Genomic DNA, 25,489 nt, shown 5'->3' on the forward strand with positions numbered 1-25,489 from the left:
CTTGCCCATTGCTGTAGCGTAGCGACATGCAAAACAATTCAAAGTAAATATATGCTTTGGATGCCACCCAAAGCTTCAGTCGTGTGGTGTCTTAATTTTTAGGGAGATTTTTTAACACCAGAGTTAGGCTTTCCAGACAACGTTTTGAAGGGGAAAGACAGAGAAAACATATGGAGTGGGTTCATAGTGCTGTTTTACAATTGAACATACAATCTTATTAGGGAATTTGAGCATTTATCAGTACTGCGACACCTTAAGGATAAATGGTGCCAACAAGCTTTCCTAATCCAGAACTCACTTTTTCAGATGCAGATTCCTCTTTAGGTATTGATATTATTTCATTTTACTTGGCCTATTTATTACCAAATTGGATTGGATCTTTGCAAAGTGCCATACTTTAGTGATCCGTTGTTTCATTTTAGAGACTTCAATCTTGCACCAGTTTTGGGTTGTTGTTGTTTTGCAGTTTTTATTTGGGCTGCTGTCAGAAGCGTTAAACTCTAACCGCTTCATCTTATAAGTCCAAAAATAGCAACTAAAGGACACAATGACACTTTGTACACTGTCATTAGTTATTGGTTTTTAAAAATCTGAATCCAATGAGACTTTATTATTTGGTTGGACCATAACGTGTGGAAAAACTCTGTTAAATTGCTAACATGTATGAATATTATCTCCATATATTTTATCCAATTTATGCTGGGTCAGATACTAATTATAGAGTGTTTTACAGTGGTTGTGCCCACCTGCCTACATGTATTTATGTAAACTATTTGTGATCCAACAGGGGGAAATCCACCATTTGTTAATCTTTGCCTGGCAACTAGGAGGAGATTGTCACTCACTAAAAAAAGTACATATTTACCGTTCGTGGTGCCATAAAATATCTAGCAGTCAGTGAAAAAGGCAAATTCCATGCTAGGGATCATTAGCAAAGGAACTGAAAGTAAAAGACAGAATTAGTAAACATTTTGAAACATGCATTGTTATAAGTTAGAAGGGAATTAACGTGGATTTAATACACATCTTTTAGAGTTGTAAAAAAAATCATAACACATTTTTGGACAGAAATATTGACTATTATACAAACAAATACAGGCAACATCAGGAAGGTGGAGGTAAGGGTTATGCTGGTACATTTTGTGACCTTGTTGTTGACGGTTTGTTGTCTGTATGAAATATTGCTGGACAGGTTTGCTAGCGACATCAATAACAGGTTTGAGTGTTGAAGAGTTTGGGCTGCAGTGTGAGTTGTAATGCTGTATTTAAATCAGCCCTCTGTCTTAAAACATGATTTGGGAAATCTGATATCCCAGTGGCTGATTCTGTGAAGGTCTGTAGCTAGTGATTTTTATTTTAAAAATATCTTTTTAAAATAAAAATGTTGGTAAATATGAGACATGCTTTTAAATTTAAAACATGCAGCAAATGCATAGCCTTTTGAAATGTTATATTTAAGCGATCTGTGTGCTTCAATTAACCCAGCTTAATAAATATGTCTGCTGTTATGCACCTTTGGACAGCCCAGTTCTCTGTGTGTGTAAATACGTGGCTCAGGGCCTGCATTGGCTTTTTTTAAAAAAAGCCAGCAACAGTAAAATGCCACTTCAGATATCATTCAACCTACAAAACACCTTCATGAAGAGCAGAAAGGAATAGGGGATGTTTCAAAGTCCTTAGAGCATCGCAGTTAAAATGAAGAGGGAATATTACATATTTAACTGCAAGTAGATGCACGCTATTCATGAAAACAAGTTTTTCGTTTCTGTTTTAATAATACCTGCCATAGCACTAGAGATTTGGCTCTCTGTGCCATAGCTTCTTTGATTCTGCCTTCCCTTTCATTGTGCAGATGTTTTCTAAACATCTGCTTTGATTCTGTATGGTGGAGGTCATCTTAATAATAATGACAATGATAATAATAATAATAGTAATAGTAATAAATGTTAATTTGTGAACAGAGTCTTCAATGGAAATGGTGAAATGGGAAAAAATAAAATATGTTTGGACCTTTCAGATTAAGTGATTTGGAATTTTAATGAGATTAAAGAGTCCGAGGACTTCTCAAAGGTAAAAGGTCCATTTAAATCTGGTCCAATCAAGTAAATGAATATCTTTTTGGTTCTCCACAGAAGTAAAGGATCGCCTCTTCCCTTCCCGCTCCCCTTTTGCATGAGCAATCTGTTTGACATTTTCTAGTTTTTAATCTCTATATCAGTGCCAGGGGAAGCTGTTCTAAATATTGTTCAGTCTAGCTGGTGTATACGTTTTCTTGCAGTGGGGAAATTGCTTAATCTTCTGCTCCCAGATTGAGGAGTCCTCTAGATTGTGATGCCTGAGTAGTTAATTTTCTGACCTAAATGCAGCTCCTCAGATACATCTGTTCAGCGTTCTGTAATGAAAGGACTTCTTAAATAATGTAATGGCTTGCGTAGAGTGTACATACAAGGAACCACCGTTTTCCATGTGAAATAAGAGGGGCGGTTTTCTAAAATATATAGTATTTAGATGCAAATGGGAGATCAGGACCTACCAAGGGTTTTCCAGAGCAGTGGTTGCATGGTAAGGGATGAAAAAAAATGTGTAGATAGCATATTGTTTATGTAATAGTAGTAACAAATATTTCCCATTTATGTAATTCTTCAGAGTGTTCAAAGCATTTTACAAAATTGCAGTCCTTCCAACGCCTATAGGTTATTGATGCTGTCCCCATATTATGGAGGACAGCTTCAATAACCTATATTGGTGGTTGGCTGCTAAGGCTGAGAATGCGTTGCTTGCCTAAGGTCCCCTTATACATTCACGGCAGGTTCAGAGGCGAGATTTGAATTTGTGACTTTGTGGCTCACAGCTGTGGGAAGAAATGCACATCATGACAGACATTTCACAGTAAATAACATCGCTCTATCTTTTTCTTCCAACTAAATACAGTGGTACCTCGGGTTAAGAACTTAATTCATTCTGGAGGTCCGTTCTTAACCTGAAACAGTTCTTAATCTGAGGTACCACTTTAGCTAATGGGGCCTCCTGCTGCCTCTGTGTGATTTCTGTTCTCATCCTGAAGCAGAGTTCTTGACCCAAGGTGCTATTTCTGGGTTAGCGGAACTTGTTCAGTCTTATTAGTTTTTGCCCCCAAGCTCAAAGCTATCAGGGCAAATGAAAACCAATATTTCTGTTTGGTAGAACTGCATGCAGGATGCTTTACCGGGTAGATCAATAAACATTACCAAGAAATCATGGGCTTATATCTATATTGCATTACATGGTGCCTAGGGAACAACTTGCACCTTAATATCAGCAAGACAAAGGAGATGGTGTTGGACTTTCGGAGGAAGAGAGGAGAACTAGCCCCGCTGTATCTCAGGGAGGGCTGTGTGGAGAGAGTCTCTTCCTTTAAATTCCTAGGAGTTTATCTCAGTGAAGACCTTACTTGGAAAATAAATACAACCCAGGTGGTTAAGAAAGCCCAACAGAGACTCCACCTCCTCAGAGTCTTGTGGAAGAACAATGTCAATCAACACCTGATGATCTCCTTCTACCGGTCAACAATAGAAAGTGTCCTTTCATACTGCATCACGGTGTGGTACGCTGGTTTGACATCATCTGATAGGTAGTGCCTACAGAGGGTGGTGAATACAGCACAAGATATTATGGGCTGTCCCGTGAATCCGCTGGATGAAATAGCGGAAGAACGTTGCCTCAGGAGAGTGAGGAAAATTCTCAGGGATGATTCACACCCTGGCCGGCACTTTCTTGATCTCCTGCCCTCAGGCAGAAGATATAGAAGCATGATTAGTTGCACCAACATGGTAAAGAACAGCTTCTATCTGTGGGCTGTTAGGCTGCAGAATGAAAAGATAACAACAGGGCAACTGACTTTCGGGTTTGGTGGGTATGCGTCAGTAAACGAGGGGAATTAAGACTAAGAGAGCTGAGTGGGGGGTGCTCATGTAATCTCACTGTATACAAATTGTACAAGTACAAATTGTACAAGTATTTCAATATATTTCAATTTCAAATAAACATTACCAAGAAATCTAGGGCTTATATCTATATTGCATTGCAGTAATGGTAATGGAAAAAGAAGTTTTGGGAGCGATCATGTGAACCACCCTTATGCCACAGGTAGATGTGTTTTTGATTGCCATTGGCTAAACTGCTTGATCCCAAGGGTCTCCCTTTGTGCCATTGGCTGAGCTGCTCGACTCCTAAAGAAGCAAAGCGCCCCCCCCCAATGCCTAGGAAAGGAAGGTTGCAGGTGGCCAGTTAAAAAAGTGAAGAACCGCACACAGTGATTTGAAAAAAAATTGGCCAGATTATCAGCTGCAGGGGTCTATTTTAAATTTAAAATGGAACACTTTAAAAATGTAAAGCTAAAACACTAACCTTCAGTTTAGCAGTCCTGGGAATTCCCTTGGCTTGCTAACCATCTGTCTTCAGGTATTCTGGCTCTGAAAATCTTTAGAGGTTTCCTTTCCTTGCATTCCAGCCCCCCACCCCATGGCAGATATATCTATATCTATAGATATAGATAGATATAGATATAGATATATAGATATATTGCAAAGCTATGCGACGTGGGCAGGCATCTATAGCAGAACTCCAGCTAAAATCACTCAAGGTCCCTGCAGGATTGCTGAATTCATAGTGCATGCTAGATACTGGCAACAGTATAGCTTGTTAGTCACAGGGGGGCAGCAGTAGTGAAGAATTAAGAATATGCTTCGTATTTTACATGATTCACGACAGTCATGCAAAATGGATAGATATTTATTATTCTGTAGAAGTCTGAGAACCAAATAGCTCAATCCTATGATGCCCAAGGAAATTGCAGGGGGGGGGGGATTCCAGTATTTTAGAACTCTGTTTATTAATGTTATTTTTATTTATTTATTAACATTCATATACCACCTTCTCTCCCAAGATGCTCAAGGTGCCATGCATGGTTCTGCTCCCCATTTAGAATCACAACAACCCTGTGAATAGGTTAGGCTGAGAGAGAGTGACAGGCCCAAGGTCGCCCCGTGAGCTTCATGACCGAACGGGGATTTGAACCCGTGTCTCCCAGGTCCTAGACCAACACTCATAACTGTTATGGCACACTGGCTTCTGAATGCATAGTTAGGGATGCTTCTAGTAATACTGACAATTCACAGAGTGTTTACATTTTAAAATACATTATTTTGTGGATACATTATTTTTGTGGATCTTGGTATAGTGGTACCGCAGGTTAAGTACTTAATTCGTTCCGGAGGTCCGTTCTTAACCTGAAACTGTTCTTAACCTGAAGCACCACTTTAGCTAATGGGGCCTCCCGCTGCTGCCGCGCCGTTGGAGCACGATTTCTGTTCTCTTCCTGAAGCAAAGTTCTTAACCCGAGGTAATATTTCTGGGTTAGTGGAGTCTGTAACCTGAAGCATATGTAACCTGAAGCGTATGTAACCCGAGGTACCACCAATATGTTGGAAAATCTACACATCTAAATAAAATTGACCTCTTAAGGGCGTAATTCACATCTTCACCGGGCTGTGTGGAAGCAGCTGCCACCGGCAGTGACAGTGTAGGCATCTCAGCTGGGCAAATCCACAGTCATGCCTTGTTGCTAACATATCGCAGCAGTGAAACACCACTAAGATTCCTACAACCAACACACCTTCCTGTCAGGAGCTGGGGGGCGGGATGGCAGATCCTTCCCTCCACGAATAAAGACAAGGTAGCTGCATTGCCAGTCTTTCCTCCAGAGCACAGTAACCAAAATTAATACCAACGATTTGTGAAAATAATGGTTCCAAAAAAGTAAAAAACAAAACCGACTACCCTTCAGAATGCTGCAAATATTTGTCGTGACAACCGATGACATTCTCTGTGGTGATTCTCAGCTTCCCACCGTTATCTGATTGACCCATATGCTTGCAAGGAAATCATAGGCGGTGCTGTCAGGCAACTTTAGCACATGGAAAATTATTTCCATATTCTGTTCTATGCTTCTCATTCCAGCGCACCATTAGCAGATGGGATTGCAGGAGGCGCCTAAAGGAACAAGCTTTCTGCATTATTCCTAATGGCTTCTGCATGTCAGATGATCTGCTTATTGTCCTCCAAATATTTATTTTTATTACTCCGCCACTGAGCCAGCTTTCTATTTCAGCGAGAGTATCTGAGCTTTGCAGTTTACACTGATATGGGCACCTTTGCCTTCATCTCCTCACACCAAAGAGTCAGACAGACGAAACATATTGTAAGCAATAGCGTGTATACTATTGTTTAAAGCCATGGTTCCCAACGTGGGGCACACACCCCACAGGGGAGCAATTTGATTTTTAAGGGGGGAAATTTGAGAATGCGTTATTAACAGTGAATGGCCTTTTAGGCTTCCTCCACGTGAATAGGAGTTCACTTTTTGAATAATAAGAATTATATGTCACAGGGTGGGGGCATCAGAATTTTAGAGATGCTTAGGTGGGGCGTGGCCAAAAAAAGGTTGGGAACCACTGGTTTAAAGCTTCCAAAAGACAACTTCAATCCAGTTGAATGCTGCCTAATGGAAGCAGCTACTCTCTTCCCACCTTGATGGGTTTTTAAAATTTATTTGAGAGCTGAAGGTAAGGAAGGAGTTATAACCATCTGTCAGTGTGGTGTAGTGGTTAAGAGCTGTAGATTCGTAATCTGGGGAACCGGGTTCGCGTCTCCGCTCCTCCACATGCAGCTGCTGGGTGACCTTGGGCTAGTCACACTTCTTTGAAGTCTCTCAGTCCCACTCACCTCACAGAGTGTTTGTTGTGGGGGAGGAAGGGAAAGGAGAATGTTAGCCGCTTTGAGACTCCTTAGGGTAGTGAAAAGGCAGGATATCAAATCCAAACTCCTCCTCCTCGAGAGACAATGGAGTGCACCACCAGGAGTGAAGTTAAATCACTGGAGAATCACGGCGCCTGCTGTGGCTGCAGAGACCGGTAACTTGTAACCAGTCTCCTGTGTTGCTTTTGCTGCGTTAGCACCACCGAGGTGAACTCCCTGGGGCGCAAGCCTAGGCAGTGGTCATGGAAGTCCTGGGCTGCCCAGATGACAAGACTCTGCTCTTGGCCTCGCTGATGTGGTCCAAAGGAAAGCATAGCAATATGTTTGACACCAGTTTATCTGTGGAGTTGCTGGAAGGAGGTGTACAAGGCCTTAGGGACGCCACTCCGGATTTGTGTAGGGTTTACTCCTTAGCCTCTTCCTCTCCCAAAGATGCCCCACAAGGCAGCAGAGGTTTAGGATCAGAGTTTTCCTTCTCCTACATGGGCTACTTTCTCAGGTTGACAATCCCCATTTGCCCCTAGGCAGTAGGGGCAAGAAAATAAGAGTGGGTTGAAAGGTTTTGATTTCTTCAAAATACTTCTTTAAATTCTCCATATTTTCCTTTGTTCTCTCAGTCTATGCTCCACCACTACATGTATAATTTATTGGAATTTTACAGTTTGAAGAAATAACCAGTTTTGTCATAAACCACATATGATTTTTCTGTTTTTGCTGCAACAGACTATTAAGAGTCCTTAAAGACCAAGTGATTTATTTATTAGTCCACAAAAGCTTATGATGTAATCAATAAATTTGTTAGTTGCCTACCTGCCACAAGACTCTTTATAGTAAGCTAGAGTTACTAATAATATACTCTAGCATTTTTCTCTCACTTGCCAAAGGAGCCATATGTCTTCAGTTTTCCCAAGCTGCAGCGACTGCATTAGTTCGGCTTCCTTCCGTTTTTATCATTTATAATCAACTGTCATGTGTTGTAAAAGATTGTGACAGGTGTCTCATATAAGTCCGGTTCTCTCAAACGCAATTTCATTTGCAATTTGTATTTCTTTGTCCAGCCGTCCTTGTAAAGTGTATTATAAAATGTTAAGTTTTCATACGGAAAGCAAGGTTTGCAGTCCTGTGGTCCCTGGGTGGGTGTCTCAGGGCCATAGGATTATTTTAGATCACCCTCTCAGAGTTCTTTGGTAAAAGCAAAAGGTGGGTAGGGCAGAGGAGAAGAAACATGGATTTAAAATATTCTTAGCCTTAGGATAGAAAAACACCTCTTCTACTCTGCCAGGGTGAGCTTGGCAAGGCAGTGGAAAAGATGGTTTTCCCACCTTTGGGTCTCTCTCCCTGATTGTATTGCTCATATGTTTCTTTAAAACACAGGTGTGAGATCTCTCCCAATCAGTGTTAAGAACTGAGATACGAAAGCTAGGAGCTAAATATCACCTTAAACCTAGGTTATGGGCACAACAACAGAATGGATGTGTTTTTTATAACACGAATACAAAGCTGAAAATGAATGAACTGGAGCTAAAATATTATGTTCATTTTTTACATAATCTAGTCCTTCCCCTGCCCATCCTCTTAATATTCTTAAGAGAGTCTCTTCTCCATTCTCCAGAGAGTAGCTGAAAGTGGGGAGGAAGGAAAAGGTCCTCCTTTCCTTCCACTCTGCAGTTTTAATCTGAAATCTTCAGTTCAATACTGTGCCCAGAACTCAGAAACTGCTCACTCTAATGAAATTCCCTCTTGCAAAATATGCCTGGAACAATGAGAGATCCGAACACTGCTCCCAATCCCAGATTGTCATTGCTATCTAAGGTGGGTAGGGCTTTTTGCAGTCCTGACACTGATTTCCCAGCAAAGTTAGAAACTCTGGTATATAAGCTTGGCACCAAATGGCTCCTGAAACAAGGGTTACAGCCGCCAAAACGGAAGGCTTGCCGTATTTTTCGTTCCATAAGACGCCCTTTTTCCCTCCTAAAAAGTAAGGGAACATGTGTTCGTCTTATGGAGCGAATGCAGGTGGGAGGCAGGTGGGGAAAGCCCCCAAGAGCCACACACACGCTCTGTGCAGCTCTTGTGGGCTGTTGCGGGAGGTGGGGGAATTCCCCCACCTTGTAGAAAAGCCCGCAGGAGCCGTGCACCCTTCTCCCTCCTGGGGAAAAGCCTGCAAGCACCACACACAAGCTCCACGCGGCTCGTGAAAGGGAGCACTGAGCAGAGCCTGGGATGCATACAGGCTCTGCTCAGCGCTCCCTTTAAAAATATTTTTTTTCTTGCATTCCTCTTCTAAAAACTAGGTGTGTCTTATGGAGCGAAAAATACGCTAGTTGTCATTTTGGGGCCAAACGGCTTGAAAGTTATATTTTTTGTTCTAGTGGTTCAGCAATAAAACTGCTAGCACATTTGCAAAGCTAAGCAGAGTCCAGCATGGCTTCAAATTGATGATGGGCCGTGTGTTGAAATTCCTGCATTGCAAAGGGGGTGGGGGTTGGACTGGATGACCCTTAGGGTACCTTCCAATTCTGCAATTCTATGATTCTACTCTCAACTTGCCTTGTTGAGCAAAAGATGACGACAGTATAAAGGCTTGACCGGCTGTCCTCAACATAAATGTGGGTTTGCATAAAATAAAATATGACACAATCGTGCGGAGGCCATTAAGACTTAAAAGGTTAACACTCCTTTTCATTATTCCTTTACAGTGCTTTGCGGTTCGTTCTTTGGGATGGGTAGAAATGGCAGAGGAAGATTTGGCTCCTGGGAAAAGCAGCGTTGCTGTGAACAATTGCATCCGACAGCTCTCTTATTGTAAAAACGATATACGGGACACGGTTGGCATTTGGGGAGAGGTAAGAAATCTCTCTGTCTTATCGTACTTCCCAGTTCTCTAATGGCACCTGCTTTTTCTTTTTTTAAATCGCATTCTTTATGATTTTATTCACATAATATACAACATAATATACAAAATAATTCACATAATATACAACAAACAACTCCAAAATAAACAGGCAACTCCAAAATAAAATCATATGTAACAAAACCATAAGTCTCATGTTTTCATTTACACTTATATCCTCTCCAATACCTTTACTTGATATTTCTTGCTGCTTTCCTTATAGAATCTTTATGAAAATTTTAATCTCTTGAATCCTATACCAATCTTTAACAGTTTCAATTAATCCCTTCACCTCCCTTCCCCACAGCCCAATACTTCCCTCCACCCGTGTGCAATCTTCTTTACCTACTATTATTTTTGTTATTGTTGCGTTATTCACTTTATTTGTTATTCCATCCTTAATATATTATTATCTTATCTCCTTGTGCCTTTTAAACTTTTGCATATTGATTTTTAAGCTCCAGCAGCGACTTTTTTTCATGTATTCCTTAACGCATTCCCACTCTTTATTAATTTTTTGATTAGAGTAGCCTCTAATTGATTCTGTTAATTTTGCCATCTCTGCGAAGTCAAGAAATTTGATTCTCCATTCTAATAATTCTGGTATTTTATCGGTGACACCTGCTTTTTCCTGCACTTTCATGTTTCGGCAAAAGCAGCCACTGTCGAGAAAGAACAAGGAAGTAAAACAGCTACTGTATTTTTCGCTCTATAAGACGCACCAGACAGTAAGACGCACCTAGTTTTTGGAGGAGAAAAACAAGAAAAAAAATATTCTGAATCCCAGAAGCCAGAACAGCAAGAGAGATCGCTGCGCAGTGAAAGCAGCAATCCCTCTTGCTGTTCTGGCTTCTGGGATAGCTGCACAGCATGCATTCGCTCCATAAGACGCACACACATTTCCCCTTACTTTTTAGGAGGGAAAAAGTGAGTCTTCTAGAGCAAAAAATACGGTAGTTTGGAGCAATGGCCTTGTTTGCTCTGGCAAGGAAAAAGAAGGTGCATCTGAGTCAGCAGTGGCTCTTTCCTTTCCCAAAGTGCAGGACAAGTTAAGTGCTAGGAAGGGGCTCTTGGGTCGTGTCCCCCTGTAATCAGAGGCCAGTATGGTTACAAGGGGGTTCAGAACCTTTGGTCTCTTGAGTTGAAAAGGTAATACGGGTGCTTCCCTTTTATAAAAACATAAGAATTACAAGCATCCCATGTAGTCCAAGGGTGTAAGTTCACCCTTGTTGCTCATTTCAAGCATGTTATCCAGAGATAACATAGGCTCCATAGCTCCTGCTGTCCCCCCCCCCCAATGATTTTGCCTAACTCTTTAAAGCCACCTGCATTAGCAGCCATGGTCATAATTTATAAATAATGACCGCATTGCATGAGATGGTGCTTCCTTTAACCCTCCGTTCTCATATTATATGGAAGGGTGGAAGAGACTTAAGTGGGTGGAGGAAGGCTTAAGCATCCCGCAAATGCCTTTCTTAGTAGCATCTTGCGTGGTGGGGCAAAGCCACCTGAATTAGCATTACATAGGGGCAAACACTTCTTTGAGTGAGTAAGAGATTATAGCTGTTTTTGCTCTTCACTTCATCAGGGAAAGGACATGTATCTTATCCTGGAGAACGACATGCTAAATTTGGTTGACCCCATGGATCGCAGTATTCTTCATTCACAGCCCATCGTAAGCATCCGAGTCTGGGGTGTAGGCCGCGACAATGGCCGGTGAGTTTGGAATACATTTATTCTATGATGTTAAAATCCGCTTCTGTAGAATGCTTGCGTTCTAGATGAAACACAGCATCCTAGTAATAAATGTTGTCTTTTATCGCTTCTATCATATAGTTGTTCACAACAAGATGTTTTTCTTTTTGTTTTTGTTTTTTAACATCTTTATTGAAAGTTCAAAAAGTACATAATTATATGTGCACTAACATGGTGAGACGTAAATAAAAGAGAGAAAAAGAAAAAGAGAAACAGGACCCGTGTAGAAGGGAAAATAAAGAGGGGAGGGGTGGAAACCCAAAACTGTATACTTTACAAGGTTGTTATTGTACTTTACCACATCTTAACCAATTACAGTATTTGTAAGAATGGATTCCAAATATTATTGAATTTGTTCATGGCAAGTTTGCATTTATATGCAGGTTGTTCATATGTTGCGAGTTCGCATAAGGCTTCAATCCGATCGTAGAAAGGAGCCGCATTTTTATTTTTCCAATTCATCAGTATCAGTCTTTTTGCTGTGGTAAGGCATGGAAAGTCCACTCGTATTGCCCTTTTGTAAGGTTCCATGTGCTGGGTATAATTCAAGAGGATATTTTGCTCTGTAAATGTAAGGTTGTTCCATAGAGTTCTGTTGATAGTTTCCAGTACCTTCTGCCAAAAATCTTTCAATAAAGGACAATGAAAAAAACGACGTTTTAGAAAAGCATTATCCCTAGCAATGGGTCTCCAGGGTTTCAAATGGAGGACATTCCCATTGCTACTTGCTGGTGCCAGGGATTGAACCTGGGACCTTCTGCATGCTAAGCCTATGCACTACCACTGAGCTACAGGCCTTATATTAGACTGAGAGATGTGGGTGGCACTGTGGTCTAAACCGCTGAGCCTCTTGGGCTTGCTGATCAGAAGGTGGACAGTTCGAATCCCCGCCACGGGGTGAGCTCCCGTTGCTCTGTCCCAGCTCCTGTCAACCTAGCAGTTCAAAAGCACACCAGTGCAAGTAGATAAATAGGTATGGAAGGTAAACAGCGTTTCCGCGTGCTCTCCGTCACGGTGTTCCAGTCACGGTGTTCCGGTGTGCCAGAAGCTGTCTGTGGACAAACGCCGGTTCCCTCAGCCTGAAAATGAGATGAGCGCCACAAGTTACAGGGAACCAGGCAGAGGGCCTTCTCAGTAGTTTCACCCACCCTGTGGAACGCCCTCCGACCAGATGTCAAAGAGAACAACAGCTACCAGACTTTTAGAAGACATCTGAAGGCAGCCCTGTTTAGGGAAGCTTTTAATGTTTAATAGGTTATTGTATTTTAGTGTTTTGTTGGAAGCCTCCCAGAGTGGCTGGGAAAACCCAGCCAGATGGGCGGGGTATAAATAATAAATTATTATTATTATTATTATTATTATTATTATTATTACCCCATGGTTGCCTTTGACTGGACTTAACCGTCCATTGGTTCTTTACCTTTTACCTATACAGTGGTACCTCGGGTTACAGATGCTTCAGGTTACAAATGCTAACCCAGAAATAGTACCTCGAGTTAAGAACTTTACCTCAGGATGAGAACAGAAATCGCAGCGGGAGGCCCCATTAGCTAAAGTGGTACCTCAGGTTAAGAACAGTTTCAGGTTAAGAACGGACATCCAGAACGAATTAGGTTCTTAACCCGAGGTACCACTGTATCAGACAGATGCTCTCCCTGTAAAATATTTAGAGTAGTGCAAATGACCCCTACTTTTTGTTGCTGTTAAGTCTTGTTGAATTATTTCGGCTTTCATTTGAAATGTCTCCTGCTTTTTGCCTGAAGACAAGCCTCCAGATTCACCAGAGTTTACTAAGGAGAGTTGCTTGAATAGGCCTGCAAGCATAGCCTGGAGCCATGACTGATTCCTTAAAGTCTCTGGCCTGAAACTTAAAGACAGGTGTCCAGCAAATAGAGGAAAGAGAGGGGTGGGAACTTCTGGTGCTTGCTTGTTGCCTCGGGGTATTAGTATAAGGAGAAAAGAGTTGGGTTTGAGAGAGTGGCTCAACATGCATGGATATGCTGTATATAGGAAGAGGCAGAGGGAGACTGGGAAGGCTAAATTTGTTGTTGTTGTTTAGTCGTTTAGTCGTGTCCGACTCTTCGTGACCCCACGGACCAGAGCACGCCAGGCACTCCTGTCTTCCACTGCCTCCCGCAGTTCGGTCAAACTCATGCTGGTAGCTTCGACAACACTATCCAACCATCTCGTCCTCTGTTGTCCCCTTCTCCTTGTGCCCTCCATCATTCCCAACATCAGGGTCTTTTCCATGGAGTCTTCTCTTCTCATGAGGTGGACAAAGTATTGGAGCCTCAGCTTCAGGATCTGTCCTTCCAGTGAGCACTCAGGGCTGATTTCCTTAAGAATGGATACGTTTGATCTTCTTGCAGTCCATGGGACTCTCAAGAGTCTCCTCCAGCACCATAATTCAAAAGCATCAATTCTTTGGCGATCAGCCTTCTTTATGGTCCAGCTCTCACTTCCATACATCACTACTGGGAAAACCATGGCTTTAACTATACGGACCTTTGCTGGCAAGGTGATGTCTCTGCTTTTTAAGATGCTGTCTAGGTTTGTCATTGCTTTTCTCCCAAGAAGCAGGCGTCTTTTAATTTTGTGGCTGCTGTCACCATCTAGGCTAAATTTAGAATTAAGCAATTAGAACAAGTCTTTCCATTATATTTTGTGGACTCCCGCACATGACTCTTTCTAGCAAGTTAGGTATTTGGTGATCAGGGACAGAAGCATGACAAACAGCAAGGCCCCCGGGTATGGGAACCAGAGCCTCTGCCACGAGCAGCTGCAACATGGCAGAACAAGGGAGACAAATTGCATCAGCGAAGTGCTCTGTGGGGGGAATGATGCGCTTACCGTAGTCTTTCTCCTGCCTACTGCTTTGAACAGCAAAGAGTCGCTTTTGAACATCTCACGTGTCCCTTGCTAGCGAAAGGGTTCTCTCCTGTTCATTGTCAGGTAGACAATAATTATGATGACTAATGCAGCAGCTCCTACCTCTTGAATATCAAGTTATTTGAAAGTCATTGCTATCTTGAGGTCCTTGGATTTTTTGATTTTTATTTTTTTATCAGACTTCCTTGTAGTAATTTATTTGGTTGGATTTCTCTTTAGAAGATGAAAAGCCTTTTAATGGTACCTGACCAGATGATTTTCTAAGCCTTGTGCTAATGAAAGATTGATGAAAAACAGAGATCTACTGATGGGAGTTTAATCTAAGGGTATGTCTGCTAGTGCACGAGGCAGAAAAGCCTTCTGGGAGATTAATAATTCTCTAGGCACACACTAAGCTGTTATCTTGGACTCCAGCATTAACTTCTTTTTACCACAGTAGCTTGGTAAGAAAATGCTTCATGATTTACTCCAGTCTTTCCCAACCGGGGCACCCCAGGATATTTCAAGGAGGCCACAAGTAAAAATTACATAAATGGGGGGGGGGGGGGGACACAGCACGAGACATGGGGACCCCAGAGGGAAGTGAGAAGAAAAGGGGGGAAATCATTTTTATTTTTTAAAAATCCTGATTGGCTGGCTATCTGTTTGGCCAATCACAAGCAGGTAAGGGAGCGGCCCTCTAGGAGGCGGGTTAGCTCTTCTTTTGGCTATGTGCATTTTCTTGGAGCAGGCCTGGTTTCTTTCCAGCGGGAGAGGGCGATCGCTGAGTGTCTACTCAGAAGAAACCCACACTGTTCAGTGGGCCTTACTCCCAGGTAAAGGTGTGGAGGGCTATAGTGTTTTATCTAGGCAGCCAAGGCTCCTCCGGATGACACGATCTTTTTGCAACAGCCCAGTGAGGACTACAGTGGTACCTCACATTAAGAAAAGTGAGGAAAGGCTTGGAGAGAGTGGGTCATCCTAATTTGCACACCACATTTTGTGGGAAGGGTCAGTGCTACATTTGCAGCCAACCTTAAAGAAGACCTTTGACAGAATTGTGCCCTAAGAGACAATCCAGGTTATGAGTTATATTTTGTCAGATCTGTTCTATCTGCAACTGCCACTGGTTAAGAAAAGGCTACTTGGTTGTGCATTTTCCTTCAGCTGAAACGACCCGTCGTCCATCTCAGTCATGAAGGAGCAGACTCTATTTGAAAGCGACAAAACGTTTATTCTCTTTCCCACTTAGTTTTCTATTTTTGTTGATTGTGTGGCACTTGTTCACTATCCGCCGTGGCTGCTTTTTCTCCCCCAGCTTCCATGCGTGCAACAAAATATTTTGGAATATAAAATTGGCAGGTGGATATTAGCAAGGAAATGTGGCAGAGCTAAGATTTACTCACACACTGTTCCTTCATCTTTCTCCTCTCTGCTGTGAGCACAAGTGGAAAATTTGCATCCTCCAAAATAGATGTCATGTGCACATTAATCCATCCACCTCCCCCAACCCCACTCTATCTTTTGCTTCTCATCCACTTGAAAACTAGGTCATAGTCCACTATAGGCCTTGATGGTTTGCTTTATCCCACTGGGGCTTTCTGTTAAAAAAAAGTGACAGTCCAGCCCTCACTTTGCCTTCCTGCTTGCCTCATGGGACTTGGCTTTTCCTTTAATGTAGAAGTTCTCTGGCTGCTGCTTCCCTTTCCCCATAAACCTTCCTGTCAAGCTGACTCCTGGACAGTTTTTAAAAAGTTGTATTCCCAGAGGTTCATTGTGCACATCCTATGTATTCTCTTTTGTGTACCTGTAGGCGCCAACCCCGTAGGGCTGCCTGAGACAGAGGCGTTTGAATACTGGGAATAAATCTTACCTGGAAATGAACACAGAACTTGCTTGCATAAGAGGAAACTAGGGATGGACTGGGGTGCTAAATAGAGAGGACTTTTAAAAAAAACAAAAACCTCCTTGATTGCAATTAGGATCACAATCCCTCGAAAAATCGCAGTATGGGAATAAAAATACTTGCCTTACAGGGTGGTTGCATGTATTTCAAGAAGCTCAGGCATATGAAGTGCTTCTAAACACTTAAAAAGCTTTATAGCAATGCTAAATATTATTGGAACGATTATGGCGTAGCAAAACAGTACTCAAGCCATTAAATATATTTAAGTGTCATCTATCTATCTAAGGGATGCGGGTGGCGCTGTGGGTTAAACCACAGAGCCTAGGACTTGCCGATCAGAAGGTCGGCGGTTCGAATCCCCGTGACGGGGTGAGCTCCCATTGCTTGGTCCCAGCTCCTGCCAACCTAGCAGTTCAAGAGCACGTCAAAGTGCAAGTAGATAAATAGGTACCACTCCGGCAGGAAGGTAAACGGTGTTTCCATGCGCTGCTCTGGTTCGCCCGAAGTGGCTTAGTCATGCTGGCCACATGACCCGGAAGCTGTACGCCGGCTCCCTTGGCCAATAAAGCGAGATGAGCGCCGCAACCCCAGAGTCGGTCACGACTGGATCTAATGGTCAGGGGTCCCTTTACCTTTACCTATCTATCTATCTATCTATCATCTATCTATCATCTATCCATTTTCCCATGGTTCTTGCCACATGGTGCATAGAGCTGAAATACAGCTCTCCCTGGTTCTAATTTTATAGTTTTATTTTTTGCACTCCTAATTTGAAGTGATTTTGTTTATTCTTGCTGTGTACCCTTCGTTGTACACAGCTGGGGAGACATAGGGAATAAAAATATGGTTCCAGGAAGGAAGAAGAGGGTACAGCATAAAAGAAATCCCACGAAAGTGGGTTTTCTATAATGCTAGAAAACCCAACAGAGGAAAGAAGCGACAGAAAAACAGCTAAGAAAAATAACTCGGCAGAATTAAAATAATAGGGAATGACAGGGAATAACTGTAAGAAACCAAAGCCTAGCACTAGGCTTCTGTTGAAGGAGAAAGCCAAGCAAGAAAATGCAACAAGGGAAAAACTGGGGAAATTGAACAAGCAAAACCAATGAGAAAATTAAGAATCATGCAACATTTTTCTTTCCTCAATATAAGATGCCTAGTGTTTTAAGTCCCAAATGTTAAAATGCCATTATATGCCCTTAGAGCCCATGATGTCAGTGGAAAGGGGATATTCAGGGCTCTTTGGGGGACAGCTGTCCCATTTTATAGCATCCATGTTTAGCCAACAACAGCGCTCATAGGATTTTCTGTGGCTAGTACGCAGTATGTGGATTGGGCCCTCCACCTCACCTGCAGAAGAGGAGACAAATTTGTACGCACCAATTTGGTTCATTACACCATGATTGGTTAGAGTGATGGTAAGCCCATTTTTGCGTAGATTATTAAGCCAAAGTTTCCCATTAAATTTTGAACTGGGTCTCCATATTGAATGCCCACAGATAGTAAAGTATTATTGCATTCTGCAACATTGATATAAATAATTCAGAACATAGCATAATGATGGGTTGGATTTAGGGGGTGTTGGTTTTGTTGGCAGTGTTCCCCTTTTCTTTATATAGAAAACTGAATTTGCAGGGTTCCCATATGTTAGTAAGCAACAGCCGAACATGGCTGGGCCACGTCCCTCCTGCTGTAGTGTACCATCTGGCTGCCAAACAGTGGCAAAATGAGTTTTGGATGATATGACCACGTGAGTTGCATGCATCCATTTCAGAGGTGGCAAGGAGCAGCGATTGTCTGGCTGCCTGACTGAGGTAGGCAAGAGGTTGGCCCTGCAGTTAAACTAGTATTGACAAGCATAATTTGCTGTACCTAAGTGGCTTCCTGCACCCAATGCATGAAGAGCAGATTAGTGTAAGTTTAATAACTAAATAATAATCAATAATAATAAACTAAATAATAATCAATAATTTCTGTCCAAAGCTTAGAATATATTGCTACTGTAACATTGCCATTCAACAAAACGACATAAATTAAGTTAGAAATTTATTTCAATTCAATGGGCTACACTAATTGGCTAGCTTAGAGGCCCCTAGATAATTATTTAAACTGCTTGCCAGAATGCCCTGCGGTTTAGTGCAAATAGCACCTGTAACCTAATTTGCATTCGGAATATTTAACTTATTATCGAATAGCAATCAAGCAAGTCAGAACATTCATGAACTACAACCTGGGTTTTTATAGAGAATAATATAAACCTAGCACTTTGTAATTTGTTTATGACTCACTTGGTCGTCGTTCACATTAATATGCCTACGGATATCAAATATGCTGCATATGGCATTCCATTTGGAGTCTGTCCAACACTGGCTTGCATTTCCTACAGTCGTGTAATTTGAAGAGAAGCTAGTCTGCTTCTGCCATGATTCACATCGTCACTAGTGCTGGCCCAAGACGTTTGCAGCCTGCAGCAGGTCCAAGTGTTGTTACCCCACTGCTAGGGCCAGTACGTCAAGAAATGTTAGTGTGCAGTGCCAATTCCTGCCTTTATCTGTCCCTTGCATAAGAGTGGGATATGGCATGGGTAGCTCTGGCCTTCACTTTCTTTTCCCAGCTGCAGAATCTCCATTATTTGAACCTACTATACCTGAAACATGCAGTTGCCTACAAATGCTTTCTGTTGTTTTTATAATCCGGTTTTTGAGCTACAGCTATAAGAAGCCTAGGAAAACCTTTCACAAAATGTCAGGTCCATGTCCGTACCTGCCTATGTAGCCATTTGTTATTATTATTATATATTTATTATTATTACTATTATTATTTATTGAGTTTATATACCACCCTATACCCGGAAGCCTCACAAGAAATCACAACATATATAATCAGAATAAAAACAACACACACACCCCAGAAAAGAGCCACATTTTAAAAGGGTATAGGATGTATAGGATTTATGGCACTTAAGAAAGCTGAGATAAAGGCAAAAATAACATTTCCACTTTTATGAGTGCTTCCTTGCTTATTCACCTACAGATAATTCTTACACACCACAGATGACTAGATGAGTGTGTTAATCTCGGGGGTGGGGTTCTCTCTCCAAAATTATGATTATCCCAATTTTTAATGATTCCCCAGGCATGGTTAGTTTTTCTGTGTCTTGCCATACATCTTCTTAGTCACTTCTTAGATTCATGCGACTGCGCAAAAGTAAACATTCCCTGTGTAGATTGCAACAAAATATTAAAAACACACTATACAATAATTTGAAAACAACTGTAAACAATAAAAGACAGTGGGGTGAGAAAATAATGTACACCCTGGATTTCAAACACTGATGAAAAGTATGAGTTAATACAGTATGGTGTTGCTAGAACATCCAGGTGTGGAGGATCCCCTGGTCTTGAATGGGGTAACTGTGTCCCGAAGGACCAGGTGCACAGCCTAATTGTCATTTTGGATGCACTGCTGTCCATGGAGGTGCAGGTCAATTCTGTATCCAGGGTAGGGTGGCTGTCTAGCAGCTCCATATGCTTCACCGGCTGAGACTCTACCTGCCCGTGCACTGTCTCACCAGAGTGCTTCTTATCCCTCACTTGGACTCCTGCAAGGCACTCTACGTGGGGCTACCTTTGAAGGTGACTCGGAAACTGCAACTACAGTGGTACCTCGGGTTAAGAACTTAATTCGTTCTGGAGGTCCGTTCTTAACCTGAAACTGTTCTTAACCTGAAGCACCACTTTAGCTAATGGGGCCTCCCGCTGCCGCCGCACCACCGCCGCACAATTTCTGTTCTCATCCTGAAGCAAAGTTCTTAACCCAAGGTACTATTTCTGGGTTAGCGGAGTCTGTAACCCGAAGTGTCTGTAACCCGAGGTACCACTGTAATCCAGAACGCAGCAGCTATACTGGTGACTGGGAGTGGCCGCCGGGACCATATAACACCAGTCTTAAGGGATCTACACTGGCTCCCACTACATTTCCGAGCACAATTCAGAGGGTTGGTGGTGACCTTTAAAGCCCTAAACGGCCTTGGCCCAGTATACCTGAAGGAGCTTCTCCACCCCCATTGTTCAGCCCGGACACTGAGGTCCAGCACCGAGCGCCTTCTGGTGGTTCCCTCACTGTGTGAAGTGAGGTTATAAGGAACCAGGCAGAGGGCCTTTTCGGTAGGGGCGCCTGCCTTGTGGAACGCCCTCCCATCAGATGTCCAGGAAATAAACAACTATCTGACTTTTAGAAGACATCTGAAGGCAGCCCTGTTAAGGGAAGTTTTTAATGTTTGATGTTTTATAATGCATTTATATGTGCTGGAAGCCACCCAGTTTGGCCACACATATGAAACACATACATATAACAAGAGCATGATGCTTCAGTCTTCTTTTTATGCATTCATATATTTAAATAATGGATGCCCTTGAATTCCTTTGAATGTCTGTTATGTTTAAGATGTTTAAAGCATTTATATGATGAATGCATACAGTAGGAGATCTGGATTATTGTTAGAAAATTGTTTTCTAGTGCTACGTTTTTGAAAGATAGGTACATGTTCTAACTCCAGGCTCATAATCGTGAGGATTATGTGTCGGCCCATTTCCATAACTGAGCTTCCACAAGGGGAGGGACTTTTGATGCTTCATGCTATTCAACGCGATGTGCCCTCTGGCAACAAATCTCTTTCTTGAATTGCATTTGATGACTGGAGTTGTCTGTGTGCGTGTACTTAAGGTCTCATTTCAGTTTTTAATTTCTCAGCATAAAAATTCAAATTACTTAAGTTGATGCATTAGCTAGATGGCAAAAAAAATAACAATTCTATGAGTCACAAATGATTTCTGCATGAATAATGTTGTGTTTTAGTGAACCTGAAAAAATGGCCTGCATTATATATCTCATACAAGATTGCCTAATGAAATACCATCCATCTTTATGCATCAGAGTCCCTTAAAACACATACACTCATCTGACTATTTAAATGGTACAGTAAACATTTTCTGAAGGATAATTTCAGTAGGGGGTTCACCTGCTGTGTTCAATCCTCAAGTTATTTTATTGATGCAAAACAAGTCCCTTCATTCATGCTTTGAGTCAAAACATAGTATTTCCATTGAAGAAAAGCACTGGGATCAGAAAAAGCTTCCATTCGGTCATGTCTCTTTTCCCATCAGTGACCAGCCAGGTTTTTTGGTTCTTGGCCTCTGCTTCTGACCATGGAGATTTTCCAGTTTCCCCCAGTGTGCCAACTGCATGGCTCATGTCTTCCTCTCTGACAATTCAGGCTGTGACATCTACCAGTGAGCCAGTGGGTAGCCAACTTACACTTGGGTAGCCAACTGACTTGCAAAAGTAACAAAGACCCACTGTGATACTGGAGAACCCTGCAGAAGCTTATCAAAGGAGAAATCGTGGCCTTTTCTACCTTAATTCATCTCTAAACCTAAACACGCCGTGTAAGGAGCTCAGTGTTTTGAACTACTGAGCAGAAAAAGTCAGGTATCACTGTTGAAAGTTCCGTGTGATCAAACAGTCAGATGCAAAGACACTGAACGATTCCCTTGTTGCAACAAGGGTTCCTTTGTCTCTGTTTGTAGATTTCAGACTTGATGAGATCTACTGGATGATAGGCAGGACGAGGAGACTGAATAGAGGCAGAGGAGTGGGAGGTTAGAAATCTTGGAGATTCAGTATTCACAGCCCGCCATACTCATAGGCTCTTAGCTAATTAATAAAAGAACAATACTTGCCTATTCCTCTGCCCCAAGCAGCTTGGATCCAGGGATTGTGCAAGCAGAAGCCAGTTACGCAGTGAGTTCCTTGCTTCCTTCTCTCACTCCAGCCTCCGTGCCTCCTGAAAAGTCCCTCCAGAGGAGTCAGAGGACCCTTGGGGAAAGGCCTGGCCTGTGGTTTACATGGGTGGGATTATAATACAGTGAGGGGGGAAGTATTTGATCCCCTGCTATATTTGCCCGTTTGCCCTCTGATGAAGAAATGACCAGTCCATAATTTTAATGGTTTATTGTAGCTGTGAGAGACTGGTCATTTCTTCGTCAGAGGGCAAACGGGCAAATTTATCAGGGGATCAAATACTTTCCCCCCTCACTGTACATAATAGGTTTTGATGTTTTATAGGTATAAGACATATTTCCCAATTTTTGCTGAAGATTGCTTTTTTGGGGGAATGCAATAAAAAAACAACTTAAGTTTTCTTTTTTTAAAATAAACAAACAAATAAATAAAAAGCCTCATGGGGTCTTTTCGCTTGGTTTTCAAGACATTCTTTTTGTTACAAGTTACCAAGATAACTGTCCATCCATACATCGCCCTACAACATCTGTGGCTGCAGGGCCATGGATCACGCTGAAATTTGGATTTTATTACTAGCTAATAGCCATGGATAGGGTTTGATTCTTACTCAAGTTGGGGTTCATGTTTCCATGGTGTTTGGGTGGGAGCACACTCCTCTTATATGTTCCGAATGCAACATGGCTGCTCCACACAAAAGGCTGTGTACAATGAAGGCCATATCACCTTTCAGTTGAAGGAAGTGGTCTTCTGTAGATGCAGGCAACCACTTGGTGCACTTACAGTATGTCACAATTACATTATGTCTGTGGCCCACATTTGCTTTTCCATCCCAGGAATAGATGCTTAGGCCCAGGCGTGGGTCCCAATCAGACCAATAGGCCATAGCTGGCCGCTGATGTTTGCATGTAATACTACCCAGTCTAATACAGTCGTACCTTGGATCCCAAACGCCTTGCGAGTCAAACATTTTGGCTCCCAAATGCCACAAACCCGGAAATGAGTGTTCCAGTTTGCAAACGTTCTTTGGAAGCTGAACCTCCGACACGGCTTCCAATTGGCTGCAGGAGCTTCCTGCAGCCAATCAGAAGCTGCGCCTTGGTTTCCAAAGTTTTGGAAGTTCCGGGACGGATTCTGTTCGACTTCCAAGGTATCACTGTCCACTGAAAAAGAAATGGGACTCCTCTTGAGTCAGTGGTGTCCCTGCACAGCTAGTTTGAGAGTTAAAATTAGTATGTTTAACACATGTCACTGTTGCTTTCTGGCTTAAGGGAAGAAACGCGAGAGGAATATTAACAAGCCTGCTTAGCAGCCTTGTAAGACTTGGAGGGGATTCAAGATTTGTGAAGGACTTTAGGAGCATCTCTAAAGCCAACTCTAGCAAAGGACTGTGGCAGTAGGCTAGGCAATGGAAGTGAAAGTTTACAGTTGAAAACAAAAGCCCTATTTGGCATGAGATGGACATCTCGTACTGAATCTGCGGCAACAAAAAAATCTTATAATGACAGCCATTCTTGCAGTGGGGCTCTTGTTGTTTGTTGGATTGCAATGTCTGGGATTGCAAACAATGTTTATAGCGCATTCAGGTCAGAAATCCGCGTAACTGTACATTAATAAAGGTTTGTTTTTCAGCAGCAGGCAGGCAGGCTCTCATTTGTTAAACAGTAGATCTGTTTTAACAGTGGCAGAAATGAAGAGAAACAGTTCAATGAGAATCTCTCCTCCAGAAAGAGAGTTTCTCAGAGCACACTTATTATCTTAAGCCAGGCAATTCTTCATGGGGGGTTGCTAGGCTTTGGCCCTGAACAGTAGTGAACCATTTGTATCTTCGAAATTATGTAGTATAAAGCGCTGGAAAGGGGACGTGGGTGGTGCTGTGGTCTAAACCACTGAGTCTCTTGGACTTGCTGATCAGAAGGTCAGCAGTTCGAATCCCCACGATGGGGTGAGCTCCCGTTGCTCTGTCCCAGCTCCTGCCAACCCAGCAGGTTGAAAGCATGCCAAAAAGTGCAAGTACACAAATAGTTACCGCTCTGGCAGGAGGGTAAACAGCGTTTCCATGCACTGCTCTGGTTTCAGTGTTCCGTTGCGCCGGAAGCGGCTTAATCATGCTGGCTACATGACCCAGAAGCTGTACACAGGCTCCCTCGGCCTGTAAAGCGAGATGAGCGCCGCAACCCCAGAGTCGTCCGCGACTGGACTTAATTGTCAGGGGTCCTTTACCTTTACCTTTTTACAGCGCTGGAAGGAGAGAACTAATACTTTAGAAATCAAACAAACTGCAGGTGTGTACTTTATGCAATCTTAGGTATACCTTTTTGCAACCCAGTTTAAGTATATTCTCTTCTGAAAAGTGAGATGCAAACAGTTTGAGTAATTTTTATTCCATAGAATCGTAGAGTAGGAAGGTACCCCAAGGCTCATCTACTCCAACCATCTTCAGTGCAGGAATCTTGCCCAATGTGGGGCTCAAACTCACGACCCTGAGATTGATAGTCTCACGCTCTGCTGACTGAAACTTTCTCTCCTACCTTTGGAGGCAAGCCCTTAACAACAGAAATGTTAGCAAAACATCCGGCATTGGCTCCAGCAACCAAAACAGAGGGCCTGTTGTTTTTTCTGCACTATTTTCCATTTACAGTGGTACCTCGGGTTAAGAACTTAATTCGTTCTGGAGGTCCGTTCTTAACCTGAAACTGTTCTTAACCTGAGGTACCACCTTAACTAATGGGGCCTCCCGCCGCCGCCGCCGCACACTTTCTGTTCTCATCCTGAAGCAAAATTATTAACCCGAGGTACTATTTCTGGGTTAGCGGAGTCTGTAACCTGAAGCGCCTGTAACCCGATGTACCACTGTATTGTGCAGCAGGTGTACGATTTCTTCTGCACACTTTTGACATCGGTATCGGAAGCTTGGCAGTTCCGTTTGGCTGCCGAAAGGAGGATCATCTGTAATGCATAGATCTGTTAGGGAGGTGATGGGAAGGGCTCAGGGATTCTCAATGCACGGAATATAAAAAAAAAGTACTCAAAAACAGGGTGGGGGGAAAAGCAAGGTTGAGAGGAGAGCAGCACCCCCCCTCCTTCACAGCTTCATCCAATCACACAGCTGGGCTGGCTGAGCGAGGACAGAAAAGAAGGAACGAGGGAGGGCATCTCGCGGAGGAGAGTTGCAGCTGAGAGGGTCTGCTCCAACTTGATGCAAAATGAATGAGCTGCCGCCCCCCCACGGGTATTCAACGCATGTCGCCGAAGCAGGAGCATGCATATGGCTGAGCTGAGAGAGCACTTTGCCCTGCCGATGCCTGTGCAAATGGGGGATCGGGGAGTGTTGGGGGCTGCCTGGTCAGCCTGACGTGCCAGGCATTAAAAAGCCCTCTCTGCTGCAAGAAGGAATAAGGTAAGGAACTTAAAAAGGGGACCGCTCCCCGCGCACCCCGTCTGATTACTACAGATGCATACAGTATAAGCAG

The 25,489-nt window shown here is 42.8% G+C and overlaps 1 protein-coding gene across 9 annotated transcripts in view; it reads left to right on the forward strand.

The window, feature by feature from the left end:
* APBB2 (amyloid beta precursor protein binding family B member 2) overlaps positions 1-25,489 on the forward strand; it is a 167,327-nt gene that overhangs the window by 110,504 nt on the left and 31,334 nt on the right. For 8 of the 9 annotated variants that reach the window (XM_081019951.1, XM_081019947.1, XM_081019946.1 and 5 more), the window contains 2 exons: positions 9,495-9,641; positions 11,277-11,404. In XM_081019951.1, the coding sequence (XP_080876077.1) occupies positions 9,495-9,641; positions 11,277-11,404 (275 nt within the window). Of the gene's footprint in view, positions 1-9,494; positions 9,642-11,276; positions 11,405-25,112; positions 25,417-25,489 lie in introns of those variants that run through there. The other variant, XM_081019952.1, reaches the window with a different exon arrangement.

Source organism: Podarcis pityusensis (genome assembly GCF_964106645.2).
Source record: "Podarcis pityusensis genome assembly, chromosome: 9".
Lineage (NCBI taxonomy): Eukaryota > Metazoa > Chordata > Lepidosauria > Squamata > Lacertidae > Podarcis > Podarcis pityusensis.